Genomic DNA, 22,079 nt, shown 5'->3' on the forward strand with positions numbered 1-22,079 from the left:
AAATATATGAAATTAATAAATTTTATATTTTTTTAAATTATGAAAAAATTTATATAAAAAACATACAGAACCAATGTTTAATTTTTTTTTTTTTTTTTTTTTTTTTTACTCAGGGCATTATTATTGGTTTATTTATACAGCAATAAATAAAAATATATATATATATATATTTATATATATATTTTACATCTTATGATTCATTCTTATCACATATTTTTTGATCTACATCTGCTGCGGCAGGTATAACAAAATCCCAAGGTTTAAATACCACATTTACACAATTTTCATCACCAATAGAACAGTCAGCAAGTAAATATGCATTATCTCTAATTCCTAAAGCTATACCAACAATTATTAGTTTAACATTTTGTTCTTTATATGATTGTACAACATCTGGTATCATATTTTTATTAGCTCCATAATCAAATCCATAATAAAATAATACAGCAACTTTAGGAGCATCCTTTCGAGTGCCATCTCCAAATATCACATTTTCTATAGCATACTTTAAAGCATTAACATATAAAGTATCAGAGCTTGTCGCTATACCTTCATCTATTGAATTAATTTTCTCAAGTAACATATTTTTGTCTTGACTACTTTCATCAGTAAATGGAACAAATACTCTTTGCTTACCTGCAAAAAGGATAATTGACATATGAGCCTTATCCTTACTTACATTCGAGTTAATGACCATAGATTCTAAAAATGGTATAGTTCCTTTTAACCAATAATCTTTCTGAACAAAACTTGATTCTTCAACAACTAATGTTATATCATAATAATTACTACAATAATCTCCTGGTACAACTACTTGTCCATTATCACATAAACCAGGATTATTTGAACAAATCGAATTACTATCACAAAAATCACCATCATCAATACTTAAATCTCCCTTGATGACATATTCCACAACACATGATATAATCTTTTCGTCATTACCTTCTTCTCCAACCTTTTTCATAGAGTTATGAGATACTACGTTCATTCTACCATATGAACCAACAAACATACAAACGGATATCATACCCAAACAGAATATTGCCCTTAAGTTTTTCATTTTGCTCTCCTTATTATACAACAACAAAAAAAATAATAATAATAAAATGTATATATAAATAAATATATATATATTATAAAGGATATAAATTCGAATAATAAAGATAAAACGGGAAAAATATATATATATTAAAAAATACCAAGAGTAAAACAAACACTTTATATTAACTACTATGCAAATTTATAATTTATTTTAAACATATATTTAAAAATACAACGTTTCATAAATTAAGACATAGAATAAAAACAAAAAAAAAAAAAATTCACATTTCAACGTAACATTCATAATATTTGAAAAATAATAAAAATAAAATAAAATATATATTTAATTAAATTTTTCAATTTAATATATTTTATTTTTCTTATAAAATAAAAAGTATTTATTAAAAAAAAAAAAAAAAAAAAAAAAAAAAAAAATTTAGACAAGCCAACTAGCCGTTACTATAAGAGCAAAAAAAAAAAAAAAAATATACATATATATATATATATATATTTTTTTTTTTTTCATATTTATAAATAGTTAGCAAATGTAAACTAACCATATTGATATTATTTGGATAGGTTTAAAAAAAGGTAGTAACTATTTTATAAGAATATATTAAAATGTGACCACATTTAAACATATAATAATTCTATATTATTTAATACTATTAATGTAATATACAAAGGGAAAAAAGCAATCTATGTGTCTACAAAAACCTGCATTGTTCATAAATAACGCCCATATGAATTTAAGATGTTTTTTTCTTTTTTTTTTTTTTTTTTCTCTTTAATTAAATAGCTGTAATTCTACAAAAAAATACATAAATATAATTAAAACATATTTATATATTGATTTACTTCTTTATTTATCTGATTAAAGAAAAAAAAAAAAATCATTTGGGCAAAACATTGGTACTATATATGTATATATATTGAGACATCATAATCACGTTTGAAGATAAAAACATATACCTACATAGACTCTACATATTCCCAATAAAATAATAGAAAAAAAAAAAAAAATCTTACATATATTTATACAAATAATAAAAATAAATTTATCCATACTCTAATTATATAAATATTTCATTAATATTATATATTTAATTAGTTTATCAAAAATAATTTCCAGTTCATATGGTTTTTAAGATCTTTCTTTATTTATTCTATATACATCATAACATCGTGGTATAGTAAATATTTTATCGCTTATACGGTTGTATACACATACATCAAATCATATCATAAAATCAGGTTTATTTCATGGTTAGTAATGATAATTATATGGAATAAATAATAAAACATGTTACAAATATCATATAATCCAAAAAAAAAAAAAAAAAAAAAAAAAAAAAAAAACTCCAAAACCATTAAATAAAAATAAATGTAATAAAATAAAATATCAAATAAGATATGTATATATTTTGTTATATAAAAACAAGTTGAAAAAAAATTGAAAATATAAATATTTATATGTATTATAATATGATAAAATAAATTCTTTCATTAATTTTAAATTTGTAAAATAATTATAGGGGTCTTATTTAATTTTTTTGCAATTATTAAGAATATTACATATACTTCTAGCAGCATCCCAAAAATCTTTTACCTTTGACCTTTTTAACTACTGGTAAATTATATGTTGTTGCATATCCGTTGGAACTAATATAATAATCGTACTGAAAAGAAAAAAGGAAAACATAAAAATATCAGACACGCCTATATATATATATATATATTTATTTATTTATTTATATTTATTTATTCATATATTCTTCTTTATATATTTACATTTTATAAATGCATTTATCTATTTATTTACCGTTGGAGCTATGAAAAAGGGATATTTCATTTGTTCCTTATCACATAATTCATAGACAGGTTTTTCTACACTATTAGAGGCTTCGTTAAAATCATCCTTCATTTCTTTATTATTTTCATTAACATCATTGAATTGAGCCATTGGAGTTATTTGCATTTTAAAAAAAGTAAATAAATATAAATATAAATAAATAAATATATATATATATATATATATATATATATGTTCTACAAAAAAGATGTCGTCTTATTTTCTTTCATATATTAAGGTTAATTTTTAAGAAAGAATAATATATGATTAACATCCATAGACTAAGAAATATAAATATTTTTCATCATTCAAATATATGGTCTTTATTAAATGTTAAAATAATTTAAATATGCTAATAAATTTATGATCAGTTGTGTTTTTTTTTTTTTTTTTTTTTTTGATATTTAGTATAAAAATGTTTAAAATATTTCCACATATAAAGGTAAATATATATATATATATATAATATGTATTTTTTTTTAATATTTTTGTTATATGAAATAACATTAATATACCATAACTAAAAATGATTGTATACTTATATGTTTTATTATTTTATTATTTTATTATTTTCCTTTATGTAGAAAAAAGGAAACTTTAATATTATATAGCAATAATATTGTATTTTTATAAAATATAATAAACTTTTGAATGACGATATATACTCCTTTCCTTGTCTACATTATGTTTTTTACACATATATAATATATACGCATAAAATATTGTGTAAACATATAATTTTATATAATTTTTAAATATAAATATATATTATATATATAATAATAATAAGATGAATAAAACGAATAAAGCAACAAAATAAAATTTTTATTCAGTCTTTTTTTTTTTTTTTAATAATACCTTTAAGTTATAAACAAAATGTATATTAAGAATTTCCAAGTTGGTATGAAATTATAATTACACACAGGAAAATAAAATGTTCACTGAATATATATATATATATATATAAAAAAAAAAAATATGATATGATATATTATTTCATTATACATCATTTTTTTTTATTCCTTCTACATTTTTTTTATGTAATCCTGTGATGACATAACACACATCATTGTCTATAAGACCATTTCCATATTTTATTAATAAACATACAAAGAGGTATATATACTTTTCCCCTGTTTCTTATTAAATAAAAAAACAAAGAAATACATAAACAAAAATATATATATATATATATATATATGTGACCAATGAACAAACACGTGTTACCATTTAACAAGAGTAAATTTAAATTATATTTGCCTTCATACATTTTCAAACTAAACTAATATGTAATAATATACATATGTTATACATTATCATTTATATTTTATATTTTAATTATTTTTTTTTTTTTATTATAATGGTAAATAAGGTGTTTATAACAGCATAATATTTAAAAAAATGTATATATACATATACATATATATATATATATATATATATATTCACAAATAACAAAAAAAAAAACAATATATGAAATACGTAAAAAAGGACATGTCATAAGATATACATATATATAAATGCTATTAATAAGATATATAAATATATAAACAAATTAATATGTTTATATATATATTTATATATAACTCCATAGAGAAGTCCTCTCCTTTTTATTCATCCAGGTGCACCGTTTCAACCATATACTCTGGGTCATAAAATAACTTACTAAATCTTTTATCTTCCAACAATTCCTGTGCATCAACTAGAACTTTTTGTTTCTTATCAATTTTCTTTTGTACTTTGTTAAGTAGTTTATCTACATATTCTTTATTAACTAAAGTACTTTTTTGTGGTATTCTCATTTGTTGTTTTTCTTCTAATTTTTTCTGTATTAGATTTTTTTTATATGTGTGAAAATCAGTTTCATGTATGACACTTTTAATATCTGCATATACCTTACTAGGTATATAATATCCATGTAAATATGGAATTAAATTTTTTGTACCTTTAAGATGATTAATATTAAGTTGATCAACTTGTTGGCTTGTTATAAATAAATAATCATCAAAAAGTTCATTTGAAAAATGTTCAATTTCATCATTTTTCTTATATCTTTCTTTTTCTTCTAATTCTTCTGTTATATTATCTAAGAAATTACACCAGTTAGGAGCTATACCAATTATAGGTATAAAATATATAAATATTTTTTTATTATCACAAGGTATAAAACATAATCCTGAATTTTTATAAAATGTAAATGAATTTATATTTATAAATTCAGTATTTAATAATTTCATTTTTTTATTACTATTATTATTTTTTTTTTCATCATTAAAATTGATAACTTGTAATGATAATAAATTACTTTTTTTTTCGGAATATATTTTTATACAATTAGAATCACAAGAAGCAATAAATTCATTGCATGATGTAGTATTGTCAATATTATTGAATATATTATCATCCATATTATTATAAATATATTTATTATTATTAATTTTTAAAAATTCTATTTTATTAATAGATAAATCATTACAATGATCTTTAATAAATAAAGGCTTATTATGTCTTATATCATATAATTTTACAAGACCTTTTCTTGATCCAATAGCTATTTTCAATCCATTATCAGAAAAACAACAAGATGTTAATTCATCATATTCATTATTTATATTTAAAAAATTTATATCTTTTTTTATTCTTTCATCCCATATTTCTAAAATTCCTTCTGTTCCTCCTGTACAAAATATAGGAAGTTGTGGATTCTTACAAACAAAATTATTTTCTTCATTTTTTGTTTTTAACATATTCTCATAACAACCATTTTGTAAATTTAAAATATATATATTATCAAATGAACCACATATATATAAATTACAACTTTCTTTGTTATACATAATATTGCGTCCTTCCTTTGGAATACGCATCTTATGATATTTACCAGCTGCATTATGAAATTCTATATATCGATTTTTACATAGAAATACAAGCTTCTCATAATTACTACTCAAAAATTCAAATGTTCGAACCTCCTCATCAAAATGACGTCGATGCTTTATAGACAATTCTTTAGTGTCATATAAACCAACCTGTGGTGGATACATTCCACTTATACAAAAATATCTACCATCATCACTTATTTTTATTTCATCACTCTTACCTGGAAATTCCAAATCATGTAATATTTCTACAGAATTATTTGTATAATCCTTTTGAAAATTCTTATTCTTTTTACCAATCGAATTGTTACTATTCTCGGGATTCAACTTACCAGATGTTAACGAATAAATCGTAATCCCATTGTTTATAAAAGATTTTATCATTTTTTTTTTTTTTAAATAATATCTTATTATTTTCAAAATAAAATTTATAATAATTCTTCTACTTGCTATTTTTATAACTTTATTTTATTCATTTCTCATTCTTTTTAACATATAAAAAATAAATAAATTTAAATATATATATATTATAATATTTTGATTATTTTTTATATAAATATATTAAATATATTAATTTAGGGGAATTATTTTATATCAACTTAGTAAAAAAAAAATATATATATTATATATATATATATATATTTTATATATATGTTTATTATAACAACTTCATATATTTTCTTTTTTTTTTTTAAGTCATACATAAATATATTATATTATATATAGATTAATATAATACTATATCTTTTTTATATAGGAATTATTTCTCCACGTTTTAAAATAAATAATTATTTTATGTATATTTAATATTATACATATATAAATAATATATATTAAAAAAATACATGACGTGAGATTTCTGCAAACATTTTTTTTTTTTACATCATAATATATAAATATATACATATATATTTTTTTTTTATATGTACAGTTTATTATTTAAAAAAATATAAAATATAATTATAAACATTGATCCTAATAATATTATATATATATATATATATATATATATATTTTATTATTTTATTTGGAAGGCTAAAAAATTTACCATTCCTTTTCCCTACAAAATTTTTTCTATCCATCCTTTTGTACTTACAAAAATATATTGAAAATGAATTAAAGTTTTTTTTTTTTTTTTTTTTTTTTTTTTTTTTTTTTTTTTTGATTGTTATTTCAGTTATAAATAAAAAGAGAAACAAATAAATGAATAAACGAATAAATAAACAAACTTATGTATATATATATATATATATATATTTATTTATTTTTATTTTTATTTTTATTTTTATTTTGGGGCGTAGAAAAACCAGTGCTTTGTATATAAGGTAAGATTAGGAAGCATCACAAATATTGGTATGGTAAAAAATAGGAAGGTTGAAAATTTTGGTAGAAATAAAATATCTGTTGATGTCATATTATTACTATTATAATTAGAAAATAAAGATAAAGGTAACATATTAATTATATTTAAAGAATTTATATTAGACATATATGAATTATCCTTTGCATTTTTTATTGGTAAATTACATAATCTTATACTATAAGGTATAAAACTTTTATTCTTCATTTCACTACCAGATATTTTATTTCTTTTATCATCCTTATTATATATATAATGCAACAAAGGCGAGGTATATGACCTCTCTTCTAAATTTATATCCATTATCCTACAAAGAGAAAAAAAATAAATATATACATATATATATATAAATCATAAGATTATATACACATATACATACATATATATATAATTATATATGCTTCCACTGAAATATTTCTGTCATCATACATTTTTCACATTATTATATTGTCTCTTCATCTTTTTAACATACCTCTTTATATATCATAAAATGTAACCCTTCAAAATATATATATAATATATATATATTATACCATATATGGCAATTCTCTTAAATATATATTCACCAGAAAAAAAAAAAAAAAATTGTAACTATTTTCTTCACTTCTTTTTATTAAGATTAAACACACTTATATATTTATTCTTAAAAATTTATATATATATATTTATATTTATATTTTTCTGTATTTCCTTTATAATATTATAATTTTTCTCATAAAAAATTTAATAAAATACCTATAACTTTATATGTTCTTACAATAATAAAAGTTTTATTTATTTTATCTTTTTCTTTTAAACATATTATAATAAAAATATATACTATATAATATATAATTGTGTAATATACATATTATTGAAAATATATATATATATATATATTAATATTATATATAATATGCATATAAAAAAAAAGAAAAAATTCATCATACACTAAGAATTATATATATGTGTGAAAATAATTAAATAAATAAATATATATATATATATATATATAATTACATTTTTAAAACAAAAATTATCCAATGTTAATTTTTAAAATATAACGATAAAAAAAAAAAATAAAATAAAAAGATAAAATAACTTGAGCATACTGAAAAAATAAAGTTAAAAATAATGTTATGTACTAAGAACAAATATATATGTTCATAGTTATGATATTCCTTTAAGAAAAAAAAAATAAAAAAATAAAAAAAAAAAATGAAATAAATAAATAAAAATAAAAAATACATGAAATATATAAAGAATATAATATAAAAATACTCTACAAAATTTACATGATCATCATATTTTTACATTTTGAAAAACGAACAAATAAACAACTGGTTTCTCATATTTTCAAATTAATACATAAAAATATATATATATATATATATATATATATGTGTATATATTCATATTTATATATTTATATAATATTTCATATATGTGACAAAGTATAAATAAATAATATAATGAAATAAAAATTTTGAGGACGGAAAAGTTATTCATTCGTCATAATATTTATAACATCACGTATGTGTAATATATATATTTATATATATATTACATTTTATATGATTTAATTTTGAACTGTTTATTTAAAAATAAAAATGTATTGAACAAATTTTCATTTATATATATAAAGTTTAATCCTTATCACCTTTCTCCTATCCTTTTAAAATATACATTCGAATACATATAAAATAATACAAAGTACCAGTTTATATATTTCATTTTATGATTTTTAAAATATAATAGAATATAACTATTCTCACTCTTATTATATGCGTGTTGTAAGGAAATGATTAATATTATCAAAACGAAGTAACATATATACATATATATATAATATATATGTATTTACAATGTGTATATTTATGTTTACTATATTTTTTTTGAGTAATGAAAAAATATAATAAAAGAAAAATATATATGATATTATAATATATATATATATATATATATATATAATATATATTTATATAATATAAATATTGTGCTTAATTATACATAATGTAGTTTCAATATTATTTAAATATAAAAATATATTTTTCATCATAAAAAAAAAAAATATTTAACTTTACATATATTAATATTTGCTATATATATATATATATAATAATTTTTATTTTTTCATGTATATATTTTAAGCATCGTAGTATTTCTCATATCGTATTATTTTATTATTTTTTCCTTTAATCTGTTATTGTAATTATATTTTTCATAATATTTTTTATTACATATTGATGATATTTTTATTTTATTATTTTTTATTTTTTTTTTTTCTTCAGCATCTTATATATAATAGAACATTATATAAAATATATATATATATATTGAAAGAGGTTGTTTAAGAACTTACGTTCCTAATAAAACATATATAATTTATCATTTTGAAACATTAGATTAATATGTTACTAAAATAAAATCATAACCTTATAGATGTATTAAATATATATATATATTATATATATGAGAAGCCACACCCACTTTTAGCTATACCTTATTTATATATTATTTCGCACAAATAAGAGGAAGAAAAGATATAAAAAATATAAATCACACAAAACATATATATATATAACATATATATAACATATATATAACATATATATAACATATATATAACATATGTATAACATATATATAACATATATATAACATATATATAACATATGTATAACATATATATAACGCATATCATATAAAAAATATGAAAAATAATAATTCCAAAGAATGTCAATTTAAAGATATACATAATAAAAAAAACTCCAAATACTTCGATAAGAAAGATATTAAACAAGACCACGGCGCAAATGATTTATGTGAGATATTATCATCAGATGATAACAGTGACGAATGTAATAACAAAATAAACGATAATTTTATTATTGTGGAACTGATTTCTTATTTATGTGGAAACTCAAGAATTATTTCATTTTATCCAAGTACTAATATAAAAAATTCTGATCAGAATAAATATCTTTATCATTTTTATAAAAAAAAAAAAGTAAAACTATATTTATGCTTAAATAAAAAAAACGATGAAATATTCATATATCAAGTTCAGTGTAAATATACCAAAAAAAAGGAAAAAAAATATGACACCGACAATGATGATAACAATATAAATAATAACAAAACAAAAAGCAAAGACAATCCATGTGTAAATAATAATGTAGGACATTGTTCCTATATCGAACAGAATAACAATGAACGAAATGAAAAAATAAAAATAGAAAATAATCGCGAAAGGAATATAGAAAAATATGTGGAAGATCATGTAAACAAACATATAAAAAAGGATGAAAAAAAACATATTTATAATTCTTATAATTATCCACAAAATAATACAACCGATGAATATTTATCCTCATCGTCATCCAAAGATATAAAAATAAACTATAATATAGAAAACAAAAAAAAAAAAAACATAGAACATAATTATCATAACTATGATTCTAAAAAAATATTCATTACAAAATTATTTGATAGTATTAATTGTACATATGATATCTCAAATATTGAATATACCAAATTACAAACAACAGATGATAAAACTTTAAATTCTTTGAAACTTATATTACAGCAAAAAATTAATAAAACACAAAATAATATAAAAACAGAACAACAAGCATGTGAACACAAATCTGACATAAATCATAATTGTAATACTTGTGATCAACAAATTAATAATTTTATTTCAAACACAAATAATACACATACTCAACATTCTTTGAAAAATAATTCCCATAAAAATTACCTGACTTGTTCAGAAAAAAATTATGACAAAAATGTATGTAAGGTTGAAGAGAGAAAAATTTCGAGCGATAATAAAACAGATGATAACGAAATGAAAACCTTATTTTTTTATTTTAATGAGCCAGCAAATATATATATGAATCAGTTTTCTCACATTGACCAAAGTAAAAGATGTGCACATGTGTATATATATATGTATATATATATGTATATTTATTTTTTTTTTATTTTTTTTTTTTTTTTTATTTTTTCCAGATAAAGAACAAAATAATGTAAAACAAATATCGGGATTTTTAAAAGACATAAGATACCAAGATATACAAAAGGAACACAGCAAAATATGTAAAAGTAACAAATATAAATCAATAATTCATAAAATGAAAAAGGAAGATTTATTTTCTAATTTTTTGGAACAGTACGAAAGTGATATAAGTATATGTAGTAATGATCTTCAATTTAGCGATACAGAAGTTGTAACTAATGATCGAGATATATATATAAAAGAGGAAAAAAAGAAAAAAAAAATGAATATAGTCACAAGAAATAATTTAAAAATAAAATGGATTTTATTAAATTTAAATTTAAAAAATGATGACGAAGCATTAATAAAAAAATATGTAATATGTAAAAAGGAAAAAATTCAGAAATTTAAAAAATCAAATTATTTTTCAAATGAAATATATAATAATTCTTTTTATAATAATAAAAAAGAAAATGAAAAATATGTAATAAAAAATAATGATTCTATGACAAATGAATATGTTACATATTGTGAAGATAAAAAGGTAGAATATGATAAATCATATAGTAATAATACATATTCAAATAAATCTTATAGTGAAAAATCGTATTCTAAAGAATCTTCCAGTTATATATCTTGTACTGATGATGACCAACCATACATCTCCAATTCTCATGATAAAGAAAAAAAGCACGAATGTTATAAAAAAATGAAAATGTCACATAATAATAATATAAAAAATAAAACACAAAGTGAAGAAACACATACAAATCATACAAATCATACAAACCATGCAAATCATACAAACCATACAAATCATACAAATCATACAAATCATACAAATCATACAAATAATACAAATCTTATTTTTAATTTAGAATTATATGATAATTCAAAAGATAAAGAAGAATTACAAAAAGAGACTAATGAAAATATTGTGTATGACAAAAGAAATTTGAAGAATACAAACCAACATGATAATAACAAAATGGATCTCCCTACAAATAATTTATCATATTGTCAAATTGATAATAATACAAATAAACATTCAACATTTATTTATAATGATCAAATGTATATTTCAAAAGATATAAATGAGCAAGTGTATAATGAAGAGGTAAACATAAATATGAATAGAAAAAATAATAATATAAACAATATATATGATCATGTTGATAATGCAAATGATGATAAATCATATCCTCCTATGTCTGACACTTCTTCATTATATTCACATATAGAAGAAAAAAATGATGTTCATGTAAACTATGAAAATGAAATTTGTATACGTGATACTTTAGATATGAAAAATGATAGAAAGAGAAAAATATATAATGTGCAAAATTATTCGGACGCTCAAAAGGAAGACAAAAAGGTGATGTATGGAAAAAATGATAGCAATGAAGATTCGGTTATTTATATGAACAATGATAGTAATGAGGATAACAATAATGAGGATGATAATAATGAGGGTCATAATAATGAGGGTAATAATAATGAGGGTCATAATAATGAGGGTTATAATAATGAGGGTTATAATAATGAGGGTCATAATAATGAGAATTATAATAATGAGGATTATAATAGTGACAATTATAATAGTGACAATTATAATAGTGACAATTATAATAATCCTTATGGTGATAGTAAAAATAATATGTATAACCCCCAATTAAATAATAAACAAAATGATTGTGTGTGCATTTCCAATACAGAATCTCAAAATGAAGAAACCATAAGTGTAAAAGAAAGTGAGAGTGATAAGGAGAGAAATTATGTAATAAATAAACAAAATTTGAATATCGATTATGTTGTTACTAATAAGAAAATATCCACTAATAGAAATAATAGTAATAATAGTAATAATAGAAATAATAGTAATAATAATAATAATAATAAAATTAATTTGGAAAATAATAATTCTTACAATAATAACTCTTGTAATAAATATTCATTCAAAGTAAATCGTCATAATAATGAAAAATACCCATCAAAAGATAAAAGTAATGATAAAGATCTAATAATTAATCAGACCCAAATAAATGAAAATACTAATAAAGAATACAATCCAAATAAATCGACAAGACATAAAAATGAAAATACAAATGTTATACATAATATAAACTCTTGTGTAACAAGATATTTCCTTAATCATAAAGTTAATACTTTATATGACATTGTAAAAGTTATTTATTATAATTATCGAAATTTTAAATATAGCGAAAAATTAAAATTTTATATAACAACCTTTTTAAATTTTTCTAAAATCGAAAAAGCTAAATTAGAATTTATGGAAAAAGAAAAAAAAGTAGATACAGAAATACTTAAAAATTATATAAATCAAAAAATATGTAACCAACAAAATGTTTGGAATTTAAATAATTATATTATAGATAATGATAATATTTTTAGATTAAATAAATCGAAATATATTGATGATTCTATAATAGATTTTTTTAATAATTATATTTCTTCATTTATTCTTAATATCAATCAAAATGTAAATGATACATATATTTTTAATACATTCTTTTATAAAAAATTAGAATTATATGATGATGTTTTAAAAGCTTATGTTAACACTACTAGATGGATTAAAAAATTAAACAAAAAAATTTATGAATACAAATATGTATTTATTCCAGTAAATATTGAAAATACACATTGGTCTTTGGTACTTATATATTTTCCTTTTAATAATGACGAACATAAAAACAATGATAGTTCGAACCTTTTATCATCTTCCAATATTATCACTCAAAAAATAAACCAAAATCAAATGATAACTAGTAAGATTGAAGAAAAACAAAAACAAAAAAAAAATAGTTACTATAAAAACAACAATCATAGTTGTATCATTTTAGATGGAGGAGGGGGAAAAAAAAATCCATCTGACAAAAAAAAATCAAATGAATTTTCACAGAAAGGTACTAGTAATAATTCTAAAGATAAACAAAAAGAAACAATAAAATCAAAATCAAAGTGGTATATCAAGTTAAGGAATAGATCATATGATTCCTACTTTTTTAACAGATATTGTATAAATGCAAATAAATTTAACTATGATATAAGAAAAGATCGTTTCCATATTTTAGATAATAAGAATATTAATAATGAAATGCAAAAAGATATTATCTGTAATAATCGCATATGTTCTAGTGACCCGGATGAATACTCTTTTTTTTATACCCAAGGAAATTCTTGGAATCAAAGAAAAAAAAAAGGCTCTTCAATTAATAGTAATAATAATGATCATATTGATGACAGTGATAATATTGATGACAGTGATAATATTGATAATAGTGATAATATTGATAATAGTGATAATATTGATAATAGTGATAATATTGATAATAGTGATAATATTGATGATAGTGATACTATTAATGATAGTGATAATAGTGATAACATTGATAATAGTGATAACATTGATAATAGTGATAACATTAATTACAGTGATAACATTAATTATAGTGATAACACTTATAATAGTGATAAGAGTCATTATAGTAATAATAATATGAATCATTTTAATAATAAGATGAATAGTTCAAATAATAGTTTTATGCCAAACGAAGTGAAAGAATTAAAAGAAGAAAAATCAAATACACATAACAAGGTAGCTTATATGATATATCTAGATTCTTTATTCCCATCTGTCAAAGGAAATAAAATTTTAGAAAAAATAAAAAAATATATTGAACATATATATCATTCAGATCATATGAACATTAATAATAAAATAGATATGAAACAAAATAAAACGAATCATGATATTCCACAAATTATTTTTAAATTTATATATCCTAAAGTGCTTCCTAAACAAAATAATAGTTATGATTGTGGCATATATATTATACAATTTATTTTACATTTATGTTTGAATAAACATTTAGTAGAACGAGATTTGATTAACCCATATAAGGATAAATTAAATAATAATGAACATAATCATAACAAATATATGTTCACTACATCTAATAAATATTCTCAACATAACCATAGTAATAATTATTTTTATTCAAGGCTTAGATCCAATAGACCTGCCCCTTGGTTTGGTCAAAGGGACATAAACATAAAGTAAAAATAAATAAAAAAAAAAATATATATATATATCTAATATATATATGTATGTATGTATGTGTGTGTGTTTTTTTTTTTTTTTCCTTTTTTTTTTTATATTGTGTTTACATTTTTTTTCACTGTTTCTTTCCACAATAGGAGAAAGCAAATGAAGAAGATGCTCTTATATATGAAAGACGTTATAAATTGGAAATCTCCAAATCACATCGAAGTTTTGAATTTATTATTTTTAATGAATGACACTAATCAAATTAAAAAGGACAAATATATAGCCAGTTAATTAAAATTAATTAAAAATATATATATAATGGAAACATGAGGAATGTTCACACATATATATATATATATATATATATATATATATATATATATATATATAATATTTATATTTTTAATATCTAGTGATTTCTTTTAATATCAATTTATTCTTTTTTCTTTTCTTTTCTTTTATTTTATTTTTTTTTTTTTTTTTTGTTTGTTAATGTAACTTCATGTTGTCATTAATTATATATATATATATGTCTTTTTATTAATAATCTCCTTTTTTATTTCACAAAAATTGTGTATGTATACATATGTGGACATATTTATTTTTTTTATTATTTTATTTTTAATTTAAAAATTGTTATTAGTTCATTTATTTTTTATATTATTATTTCCTAAATATTTAAAAATAAATATAAAAAATAACATATAAAATATTATATATAATATAATAAACTGTAGAGTGATGCTACCTCTTAAAAAAATAAAAGAAAAACTATATGAATCATTGAATATGTTTTATAAAGCTAAATATAATTAGACCGGATCTAAATATGAGGCATATTATATATTATAAATCTTAAATTAAAATAAATAACATATATATATATATATATATATATATATATATATATATAAACCATTTTCGTCTTATTTTATTTTTTTTTTTTTCTCATATAAGTTACGAAATAAAAACCATAAACGTGAAATGCTTATTAAAAATAATAATTACAATAATCAAGAAAAAATAAAATAAAATGAAATACAATATAATAAAAGCAAATCAAATGTTATATATAATATATATCATATATATCAAATAAAGAAAAAAACTGATAAAAATAAAATAAAATAAAATATATTAACATAAATATATATATATATATATATATATATATGGGTGAGGGCAAAAAAAAAACACTCTATAACTTTATTCCTTTATATATATAAAAAAAGAAGAAAAAGAAAACTATTTATATAATTATAAATAAAATAAAAAAAATATATATATAAATAAATAAATATATATATATATATATATTTTTATTTTTATTTTTATATTTATTTAATTAAACCTTATGAAGTAGCACAATATATGACAAACTCCTTATTTCCATCTTCTGGGTTGGCATACAAATTAGATATAGTTACCATAACAGTTGGAGCTATAAAAAGTATCATACCCTTTCTTACATTTTTAATATTAGCTTTTATTTTATCATTTTTTTTTCCTTTGATTTTAACTTTTTTGTTTGTTGAAAGTACTATACATGAAGTGAAACTTTTTTCTGAGAAAACGTAATTAATGGTTTCTCCTGGTCTGATGGTAATACATAAAATTTTGAAATGTTTCATTCTGTGATAACTATAAGACATGATATTATAATTAATAAATTCCTTTTCTAAAATAATAGGATAATTATTTTTATAATTAACATATTTAATAAAATTCAGTTTGTCAATTTCTTTATTAGTTAATCCACCTCTAATAACAAGATCAGAATTTGTCATACATTCTAAACAATGACCCGAAATATAAGAATGAATAACACCCGGTTTTATATATACAACATCTCCGTGATTTAAATTAATTAATTGTAAAATAAAAAGGAAAATTCTTCCTCCATCATTAGCATAATACATGGATACATTTTTTAAAAGTTCAAAAATACTATGAATAATAAAATTTTCAGTTTCTTTACATAGATTTTCATAATTTTTTTTCTTACAAATATCAGCATATAATTTCTCTGTTTTCTTTTTAAATGTTTCATCATCATTAATAAAAGTTTGATATTTTTCATTTTCTTTTATGATGGAAGTCACACAATCATTTAGGACATCATTTTCTACTAATAAAATACGATATATTAAGAATTTATACATATGTTCATAAAACGCTTTAATTTTTTTCCTACTAATAAAATATGGATCATTTTGTTTATTCAAATTATTATATACATTGACACATTCATTTGAATATGTATTAGTATATTCATTTGAACATCTAGGTGAACATTCCTTTTCGCACACCTTTGTGCCATCATCATCATTTTTTTGTTTATCTAATTGATCATTGTTATTATCTACCCCCTTGTCATATTCTTGTGATCCTTTTTTTTTATCTTTCTTTTTTAATACATCATAGGAATCCATAGCACCATCATCCTCACTTATGGTTTTCTCATCTTTTTCTTCTTCATCCATATCAGATTCGGTTAGGTCTGTATTGAATTTATTTTCATACAAGCTATTTTGTAATTTTTCTTTTTCGATTTTAATAAGATTTCCTAAGTTAATATTAAGTTCTAAAAATTTCTCATTCTTATAAAAGGAAGAATAAAAATTCTCATCATAAACATATTTTTGTATACACTCTGCATAATTATCAATAACAGATATAACATCATAACTCAATCCATTACCTCTTTTTAAAGCATAGTTAATAATATAAATGTATATTCTTGATAACATGGATAAAACTTCTTCCACATGATCATCTTTGTTAGAATAAAATAAATCAAATAAATGAAACATATCTTTTTTCTCATCTTCTTTAGAATCTACATTGATATTACCACATGATGAAGGAACTGATGGGGTAGAAGACAACAATTGAGTTATTAGAGCAATTTCAACACTACTCTCAACTTTATTTTCTTTCTTTATATTATTATTATTATAATTTGTTCCTTCCAATGTAATATTTGTTATACCTTTTGTGTCATCTTTCATATTACAGTTCTTATCATCCATCAGAATAATTTCATTTGGGCATTTCTTTGCAAACTTTGTTTCATCCATTTTATTTTGTTGTGTGATATCACAACCTTGAGTAAGTTGTTGACAACCTCTTTTCAAAAAAAAATCATTCAATTCTTTGATATTTCTTATAAGGAATGCTATTTTAAATATATTCATAAAACCACATAAAAGAGTCATTGAATTTATGCATACACACATTTCTGTTTTAAAAATTTTATCTTTATATAAAAGAGGATTCATGGTATTTAAATATAAAGTTTGTTGTTCATTTGGATGTATTTGAATACTTAAAGGTTTTGATATTGATAACATTTTAAATAAATATGGAAATAATGTATTTTTATCAACTTCTTCTTCTAATAATTCTTCTTGTTCATTTATATCTTCTTTTTCTTTTATACTCACATTATTTAAAGAAGAAAATTCAATATCTGAATATCTTTTTAAATCATTTTCTCCACCTACTGTACTACCTTTAGTAGTATTATTATTTTTATTAATAATATCTTCTGATTTTGTTGAATCCTTTTTTTTATTTGTATATTTACTTTTAGAGTTTCCTACTTTTTTATAAAAAAATTTCATAAGTTTACTTTTCTTATTTTTTTTTTTTTCATATATTTTTAAAAATTCTTCAATTTTTACTAAACTATTTTTATATACAACCAAATTAGGACTTTTAACATGATTACCAATCCAAAGTTCAGCATATTTATCATTATTTTTATTATTATTATTATCATCATTATTTTTATTATTATTAACATCATTATTTTTATTATTATTATCATTATTTTTATTATTATCATCATTCATTTGATTCACTTCATCCTTTTCAATACTTTTTTTTCCTTTCTTTTTTTTCTTCTTGTCTTTTCCATTTTTTTCCTCTTCATTCTTTACATCACCATTTTTGTCGACTTCTTCATGGTCTTTACCTTTTTTTTTCTCATCTTTATTATTCTCATATTCATCCATATACTCTTTCAAGTACTCCAGATGATCTATTTCTTTTTTTATAATATTATGATTCTCTTGAACAATATTTTTCATAACTTCATAAACTAGTCCATCTTTTCCTTTGCCCCATTCATATTTTTGAACATATGGAATACACTCATTAATACACAGCTTGCTCATTCTCTTATAGTATAACCAGATACAAAAATTTTAATATGTATATAAATATTCTTATATATATGTGACAAGCTACTACAACATTTACACAAATATATAAATATATATATATAAATATATATAAATATATATATATATGTAAATCTCTTAATAATTCGCTATATCTCTTATATACACACAGTAATATATATATATATATATATATATATAATATATCACAAAAAAAAAATTACACGATAATTATTTTATTATACACTAAAAATTTATTTTATTGTCCAAAGGAAATAATATATAGAAAAAATAAACAAATCGTACTTATATATTATATATTATATATTATATATATATATATATATATATATATATATATATTATGAGTGGATATTATTCCTTTCTCTTATTTTCTTCTATCTTTTTTTTTTTTTTTACCTTATAAATACTAATATATTTACTTAACACGAATAAAATCATATAATTTCAACAATGTTATATAAGCTATTCTTAATATATTATATATATATATATATATATATATACATTTATTTATATTTTAATTTTTTTTTCTTTTTATTAATATATTAATTGCCCCAAAAAACAGAATACTTACAAAAATAAAATATACAAAATTTTGGATGCTTATAAAATTAAATTAAAAAAATATAAAAATAATAACGTACATAAATATAGTTAAACATATGAAAAAATATATATATATATATATATGATTTTATAGTCTATATATTATTGAAAAATTAATACAATTATAAACAAATTCTTTTCAGTATCTTAAATTATTAATAAATCTATATTATATATATATATATATTGTTCTTTTTCTTTTTCTTTTATTTTTATAATATATAAAATATAAAATTCATTGTTTTACTTAATAAATATATATAATATATATTTTTAAAAAAAATTAAATAAACATATAAAAAAAAAACAGTAAAATTGGACTTCATATAATATATATATCTATATATTTTTTTTTTTGTTTTTTTAAAAAGTGTGCTTTATATATATATTACTAAATATTATAATAAAAAATATAAATATTAAGAATTTTATTTATTTCCAAGATTGTTTTATTATTTTTTATTTTTTTATTTTATTTTATTTTTTTTTTTTTAAATTTCATCTATAAAATTGACTTATATATATATATAAATAAATATATATATATATATATATATATATATAATATTATAAATAAACATATTATATATATATATATATACTTCATATTTTTATGCTTATTTATATAGGATACCTAGATTTGTTTCTCTTTATTAATATATTATACTATAATATAAAATAATCATATAATTATATTTATTTAGTAATATAATCAAATATATATATGTATATATATATATATCATATATAAAAAAAGTATTTATTGCAATTACTTATATTTATATAAGATATAATAAATAATATTATATATATATAATATAATTATTTTTCCTATATTTATATAAAAATATAAATAGAGAAAGCCCTATTTTTTTTTTTTTTTTTTTTTTTTTCTTTATTCTTTTCCTTTATCCTATATTCTTAAAATATAAAAAAGATCAAAAAAAAACATAGAAAAAAAAATAAGATATTTTTATTATTGTTTTATTTTGATACTTTTTGGTTCCTTCTTTATTCTTTATGTTTTTACTATATATAAAAAATAAATATTATTATATAAACTGAGGAAATGAACAAAATATATATTTATATATAAATAAATAATTTATTAATAAATTATTTAATATATATATATATGTAAATTATATTGTAAATTTAATTTTACGGATAATAAATAAAATAATAATACAAATATTTATATAATATCATACATATATATATATATATATATATAATATATATGTATATATATTATAATAAAAAGTACATTATATTTATTAAAGTACATTATATTTATTAAAGTACATTATATTTATTAAAGTACATAATATATATTTCATTTATTTTAAAAGAAAAAAAGAAGTACATGCAAAATGGATCTTAAATAAATTCTTTTTTTTTTTTTTTTATTAGAAATACATGAGAATTATATATTACATATATTTGTGTATCCATTATATTTATTATTTAAAAAAAAAAAAAAAAAAAATTCACATGTAAAATAATATATATATATATATTATATATATATATATACAAGGATGTATTAAAAAATTATAAATGGACCCCCTTTTGTATTTTTCATATTTAAAATGGGGCGAGATAAAAAAAAAAAAAAATTAAAATAATTACAAAGTGGGATATGGAGTAATATATAATAAAGAAACAAATATGTAAGAGGAAAAAATAAATATATATATGGTTATATTTAAAATAAAATACACCCATAAAATATATATATATATATATATATTTTATGGGGAACCATATTTTCGTGCGTACAAAAAAATAAAAAAAAAAAAAAAAGGAAAAGAAAAAAAAAAAAAATGTTTATATATACCTTTTACACCTTTCCTAAATTTCTAATATTTATAAACTTTAATACAAAATTCTATTTTAGATGTGAATAAGTAGAAAGGAAAATAAAACACCTAACGGGTTAGTTTCAACAATTAAATAAATATATATATATATATATATATTTATGTATGTATTATATATGTGTACACTTATTTACGTGATGGTTTTTTTTTTTTTTTTTTTTTTCCAAAATAGCTATAAAAGCTATCATAT

The 22,079-nt window shown here is 18.6% G+C and overlaps 6 protein-coding genes across 6 annotated transcripts; 1 reads left to right on the top strand and 5 right to left on the bottom strand.

Moving 5' to 3' along the window:
• Nucleotides 1-190: 190 nt before the first annotated feature.
• On the bottom strand, nucleotides 191-1,063 carry PGSY75_0801300 (von Willebrand factor A domain-related protein; the record flags this gene model as incomplete). Its single annotated transcript, XM_018785150.1, has 1 exon — nucleotides 191-1,063. The coding sequence occupies one exon, from the start codon at nucleotides 1,061-1,063 to the stop codon at nucleotides 191-193; it is 873 nt and encodes a 290-aa protein (XP_018642117.1).
• A 1,564-nt stretch (nucleotides 1,064-2,627) lies between these two features.
• PGSY75_0801400 (putative protein, unknown function) lies at nucleotides 2,628-3,007 on the bottom strand (the record flags this gene model as incomplete). The annotated part of the gene is made up of 2 exons (XM_018785151.1): nucleotides 2,628-2,723; nucleotides 2,867-3,007. The coding sequence occupies 2 exons, from the start codon at nucleotides 3,005-3,007 to the stop codon at nucleotides 2,628-2,630; spliced, it is 237 nt and encodes a 78-aa protein (XP_018642118.1).
• Nucleotides 3,008-4,506: 1,499 nt separating this feature from the next.
• Nucleotides 4,507-6,159, bottom strand: PGSY75_0801500 (hypothetical protein; the record flags this gene model as incomplete). The annotated part of the gene is made up of 1 exon (XM_018785152.1): nucleotides 4,507-6,159. The coding sequence occupies one exon, from the start codon at nucleotides 6,157-6,159 to the stop codon at nucleotides 4,507-4,509; it is 1,653 nt and encodes a 550-aa protein (XP_018642119.1).
• A 901-nt stretch (nucleotides 6,160-7,060) lies between these two features.
• On the bottom strand, nucleotides 7,061-7,438 carry PGSY75_0801600 (hypothetical protein; the record flags this gene model as incomplete). The annotated part of the gene is made up of 1 exon (XM_018785153.1): nucleotides 7,061-7,438. One exon carries the CDS (start codon nucleotides 7,436-7,438, stop codon nucleotides 7,061-7,063), a length of 378 nt encoding a protein of 125 aa, XP_018642120.1.
• Nucleotides 7,439-9,827: 2,389 nt separating this feature from the next.
• On the top strand, nucleotides 9,828-15,480 carry PGSY75_0801700 (putative sentrin-specific protease 2; the record flags this gene model as incomplete). The annotated part of the gene is made up of 3 exons (XM_018785154.1): nucleotides 9,828-11,040; nucleotides 11,132-15,197; nucleotides 15,339-15,480. 3 exons carry the CDS (start codon nucleotides 9,828-9,830, stop codon nucleotides 15,478-15,480), a joined length of 5,421 nt encoding a protein of 1,806 aa, XP_018642121.1.
• A 1,061-nt stretch (nucleotides 15,481-16,541) lies between these two features.
• PGSY75_0801800 (putative mannose-6-phosphate isomerase) lies at nucleotides 16,542-19,370 on the bottom strand (the record flags this gene model as incomplete). The annotated part of the gene is made up of 1 exon (XM_018785155.1): nucleotides 16,542-19,370. One exon carries the CDS (start codon nucleotides 19,368-19,370, stop codon nucleotides 16,542-16,544), a length of 2,829 nt encoding a protein of 942 aa, XP_018642122.1.
• Nucleotides 19,371-22,079: the final 2,709 nt, after the last annotated feature.

The sequence above is a fragment of the Plasmodium gaboni genome, chromosome 8, assembly GCF_001602025.1.
Source record: "Plasmodium gaboni strain SY75 chromosome 8, whole genome shotgun sequence".
Taxonomy (NCBI): Eukaryota; Apicomplexa; class Aconoidasida; order Haemosporida; family Plasmodiidae; genus Plasmodium; species Plasmodium gaboni.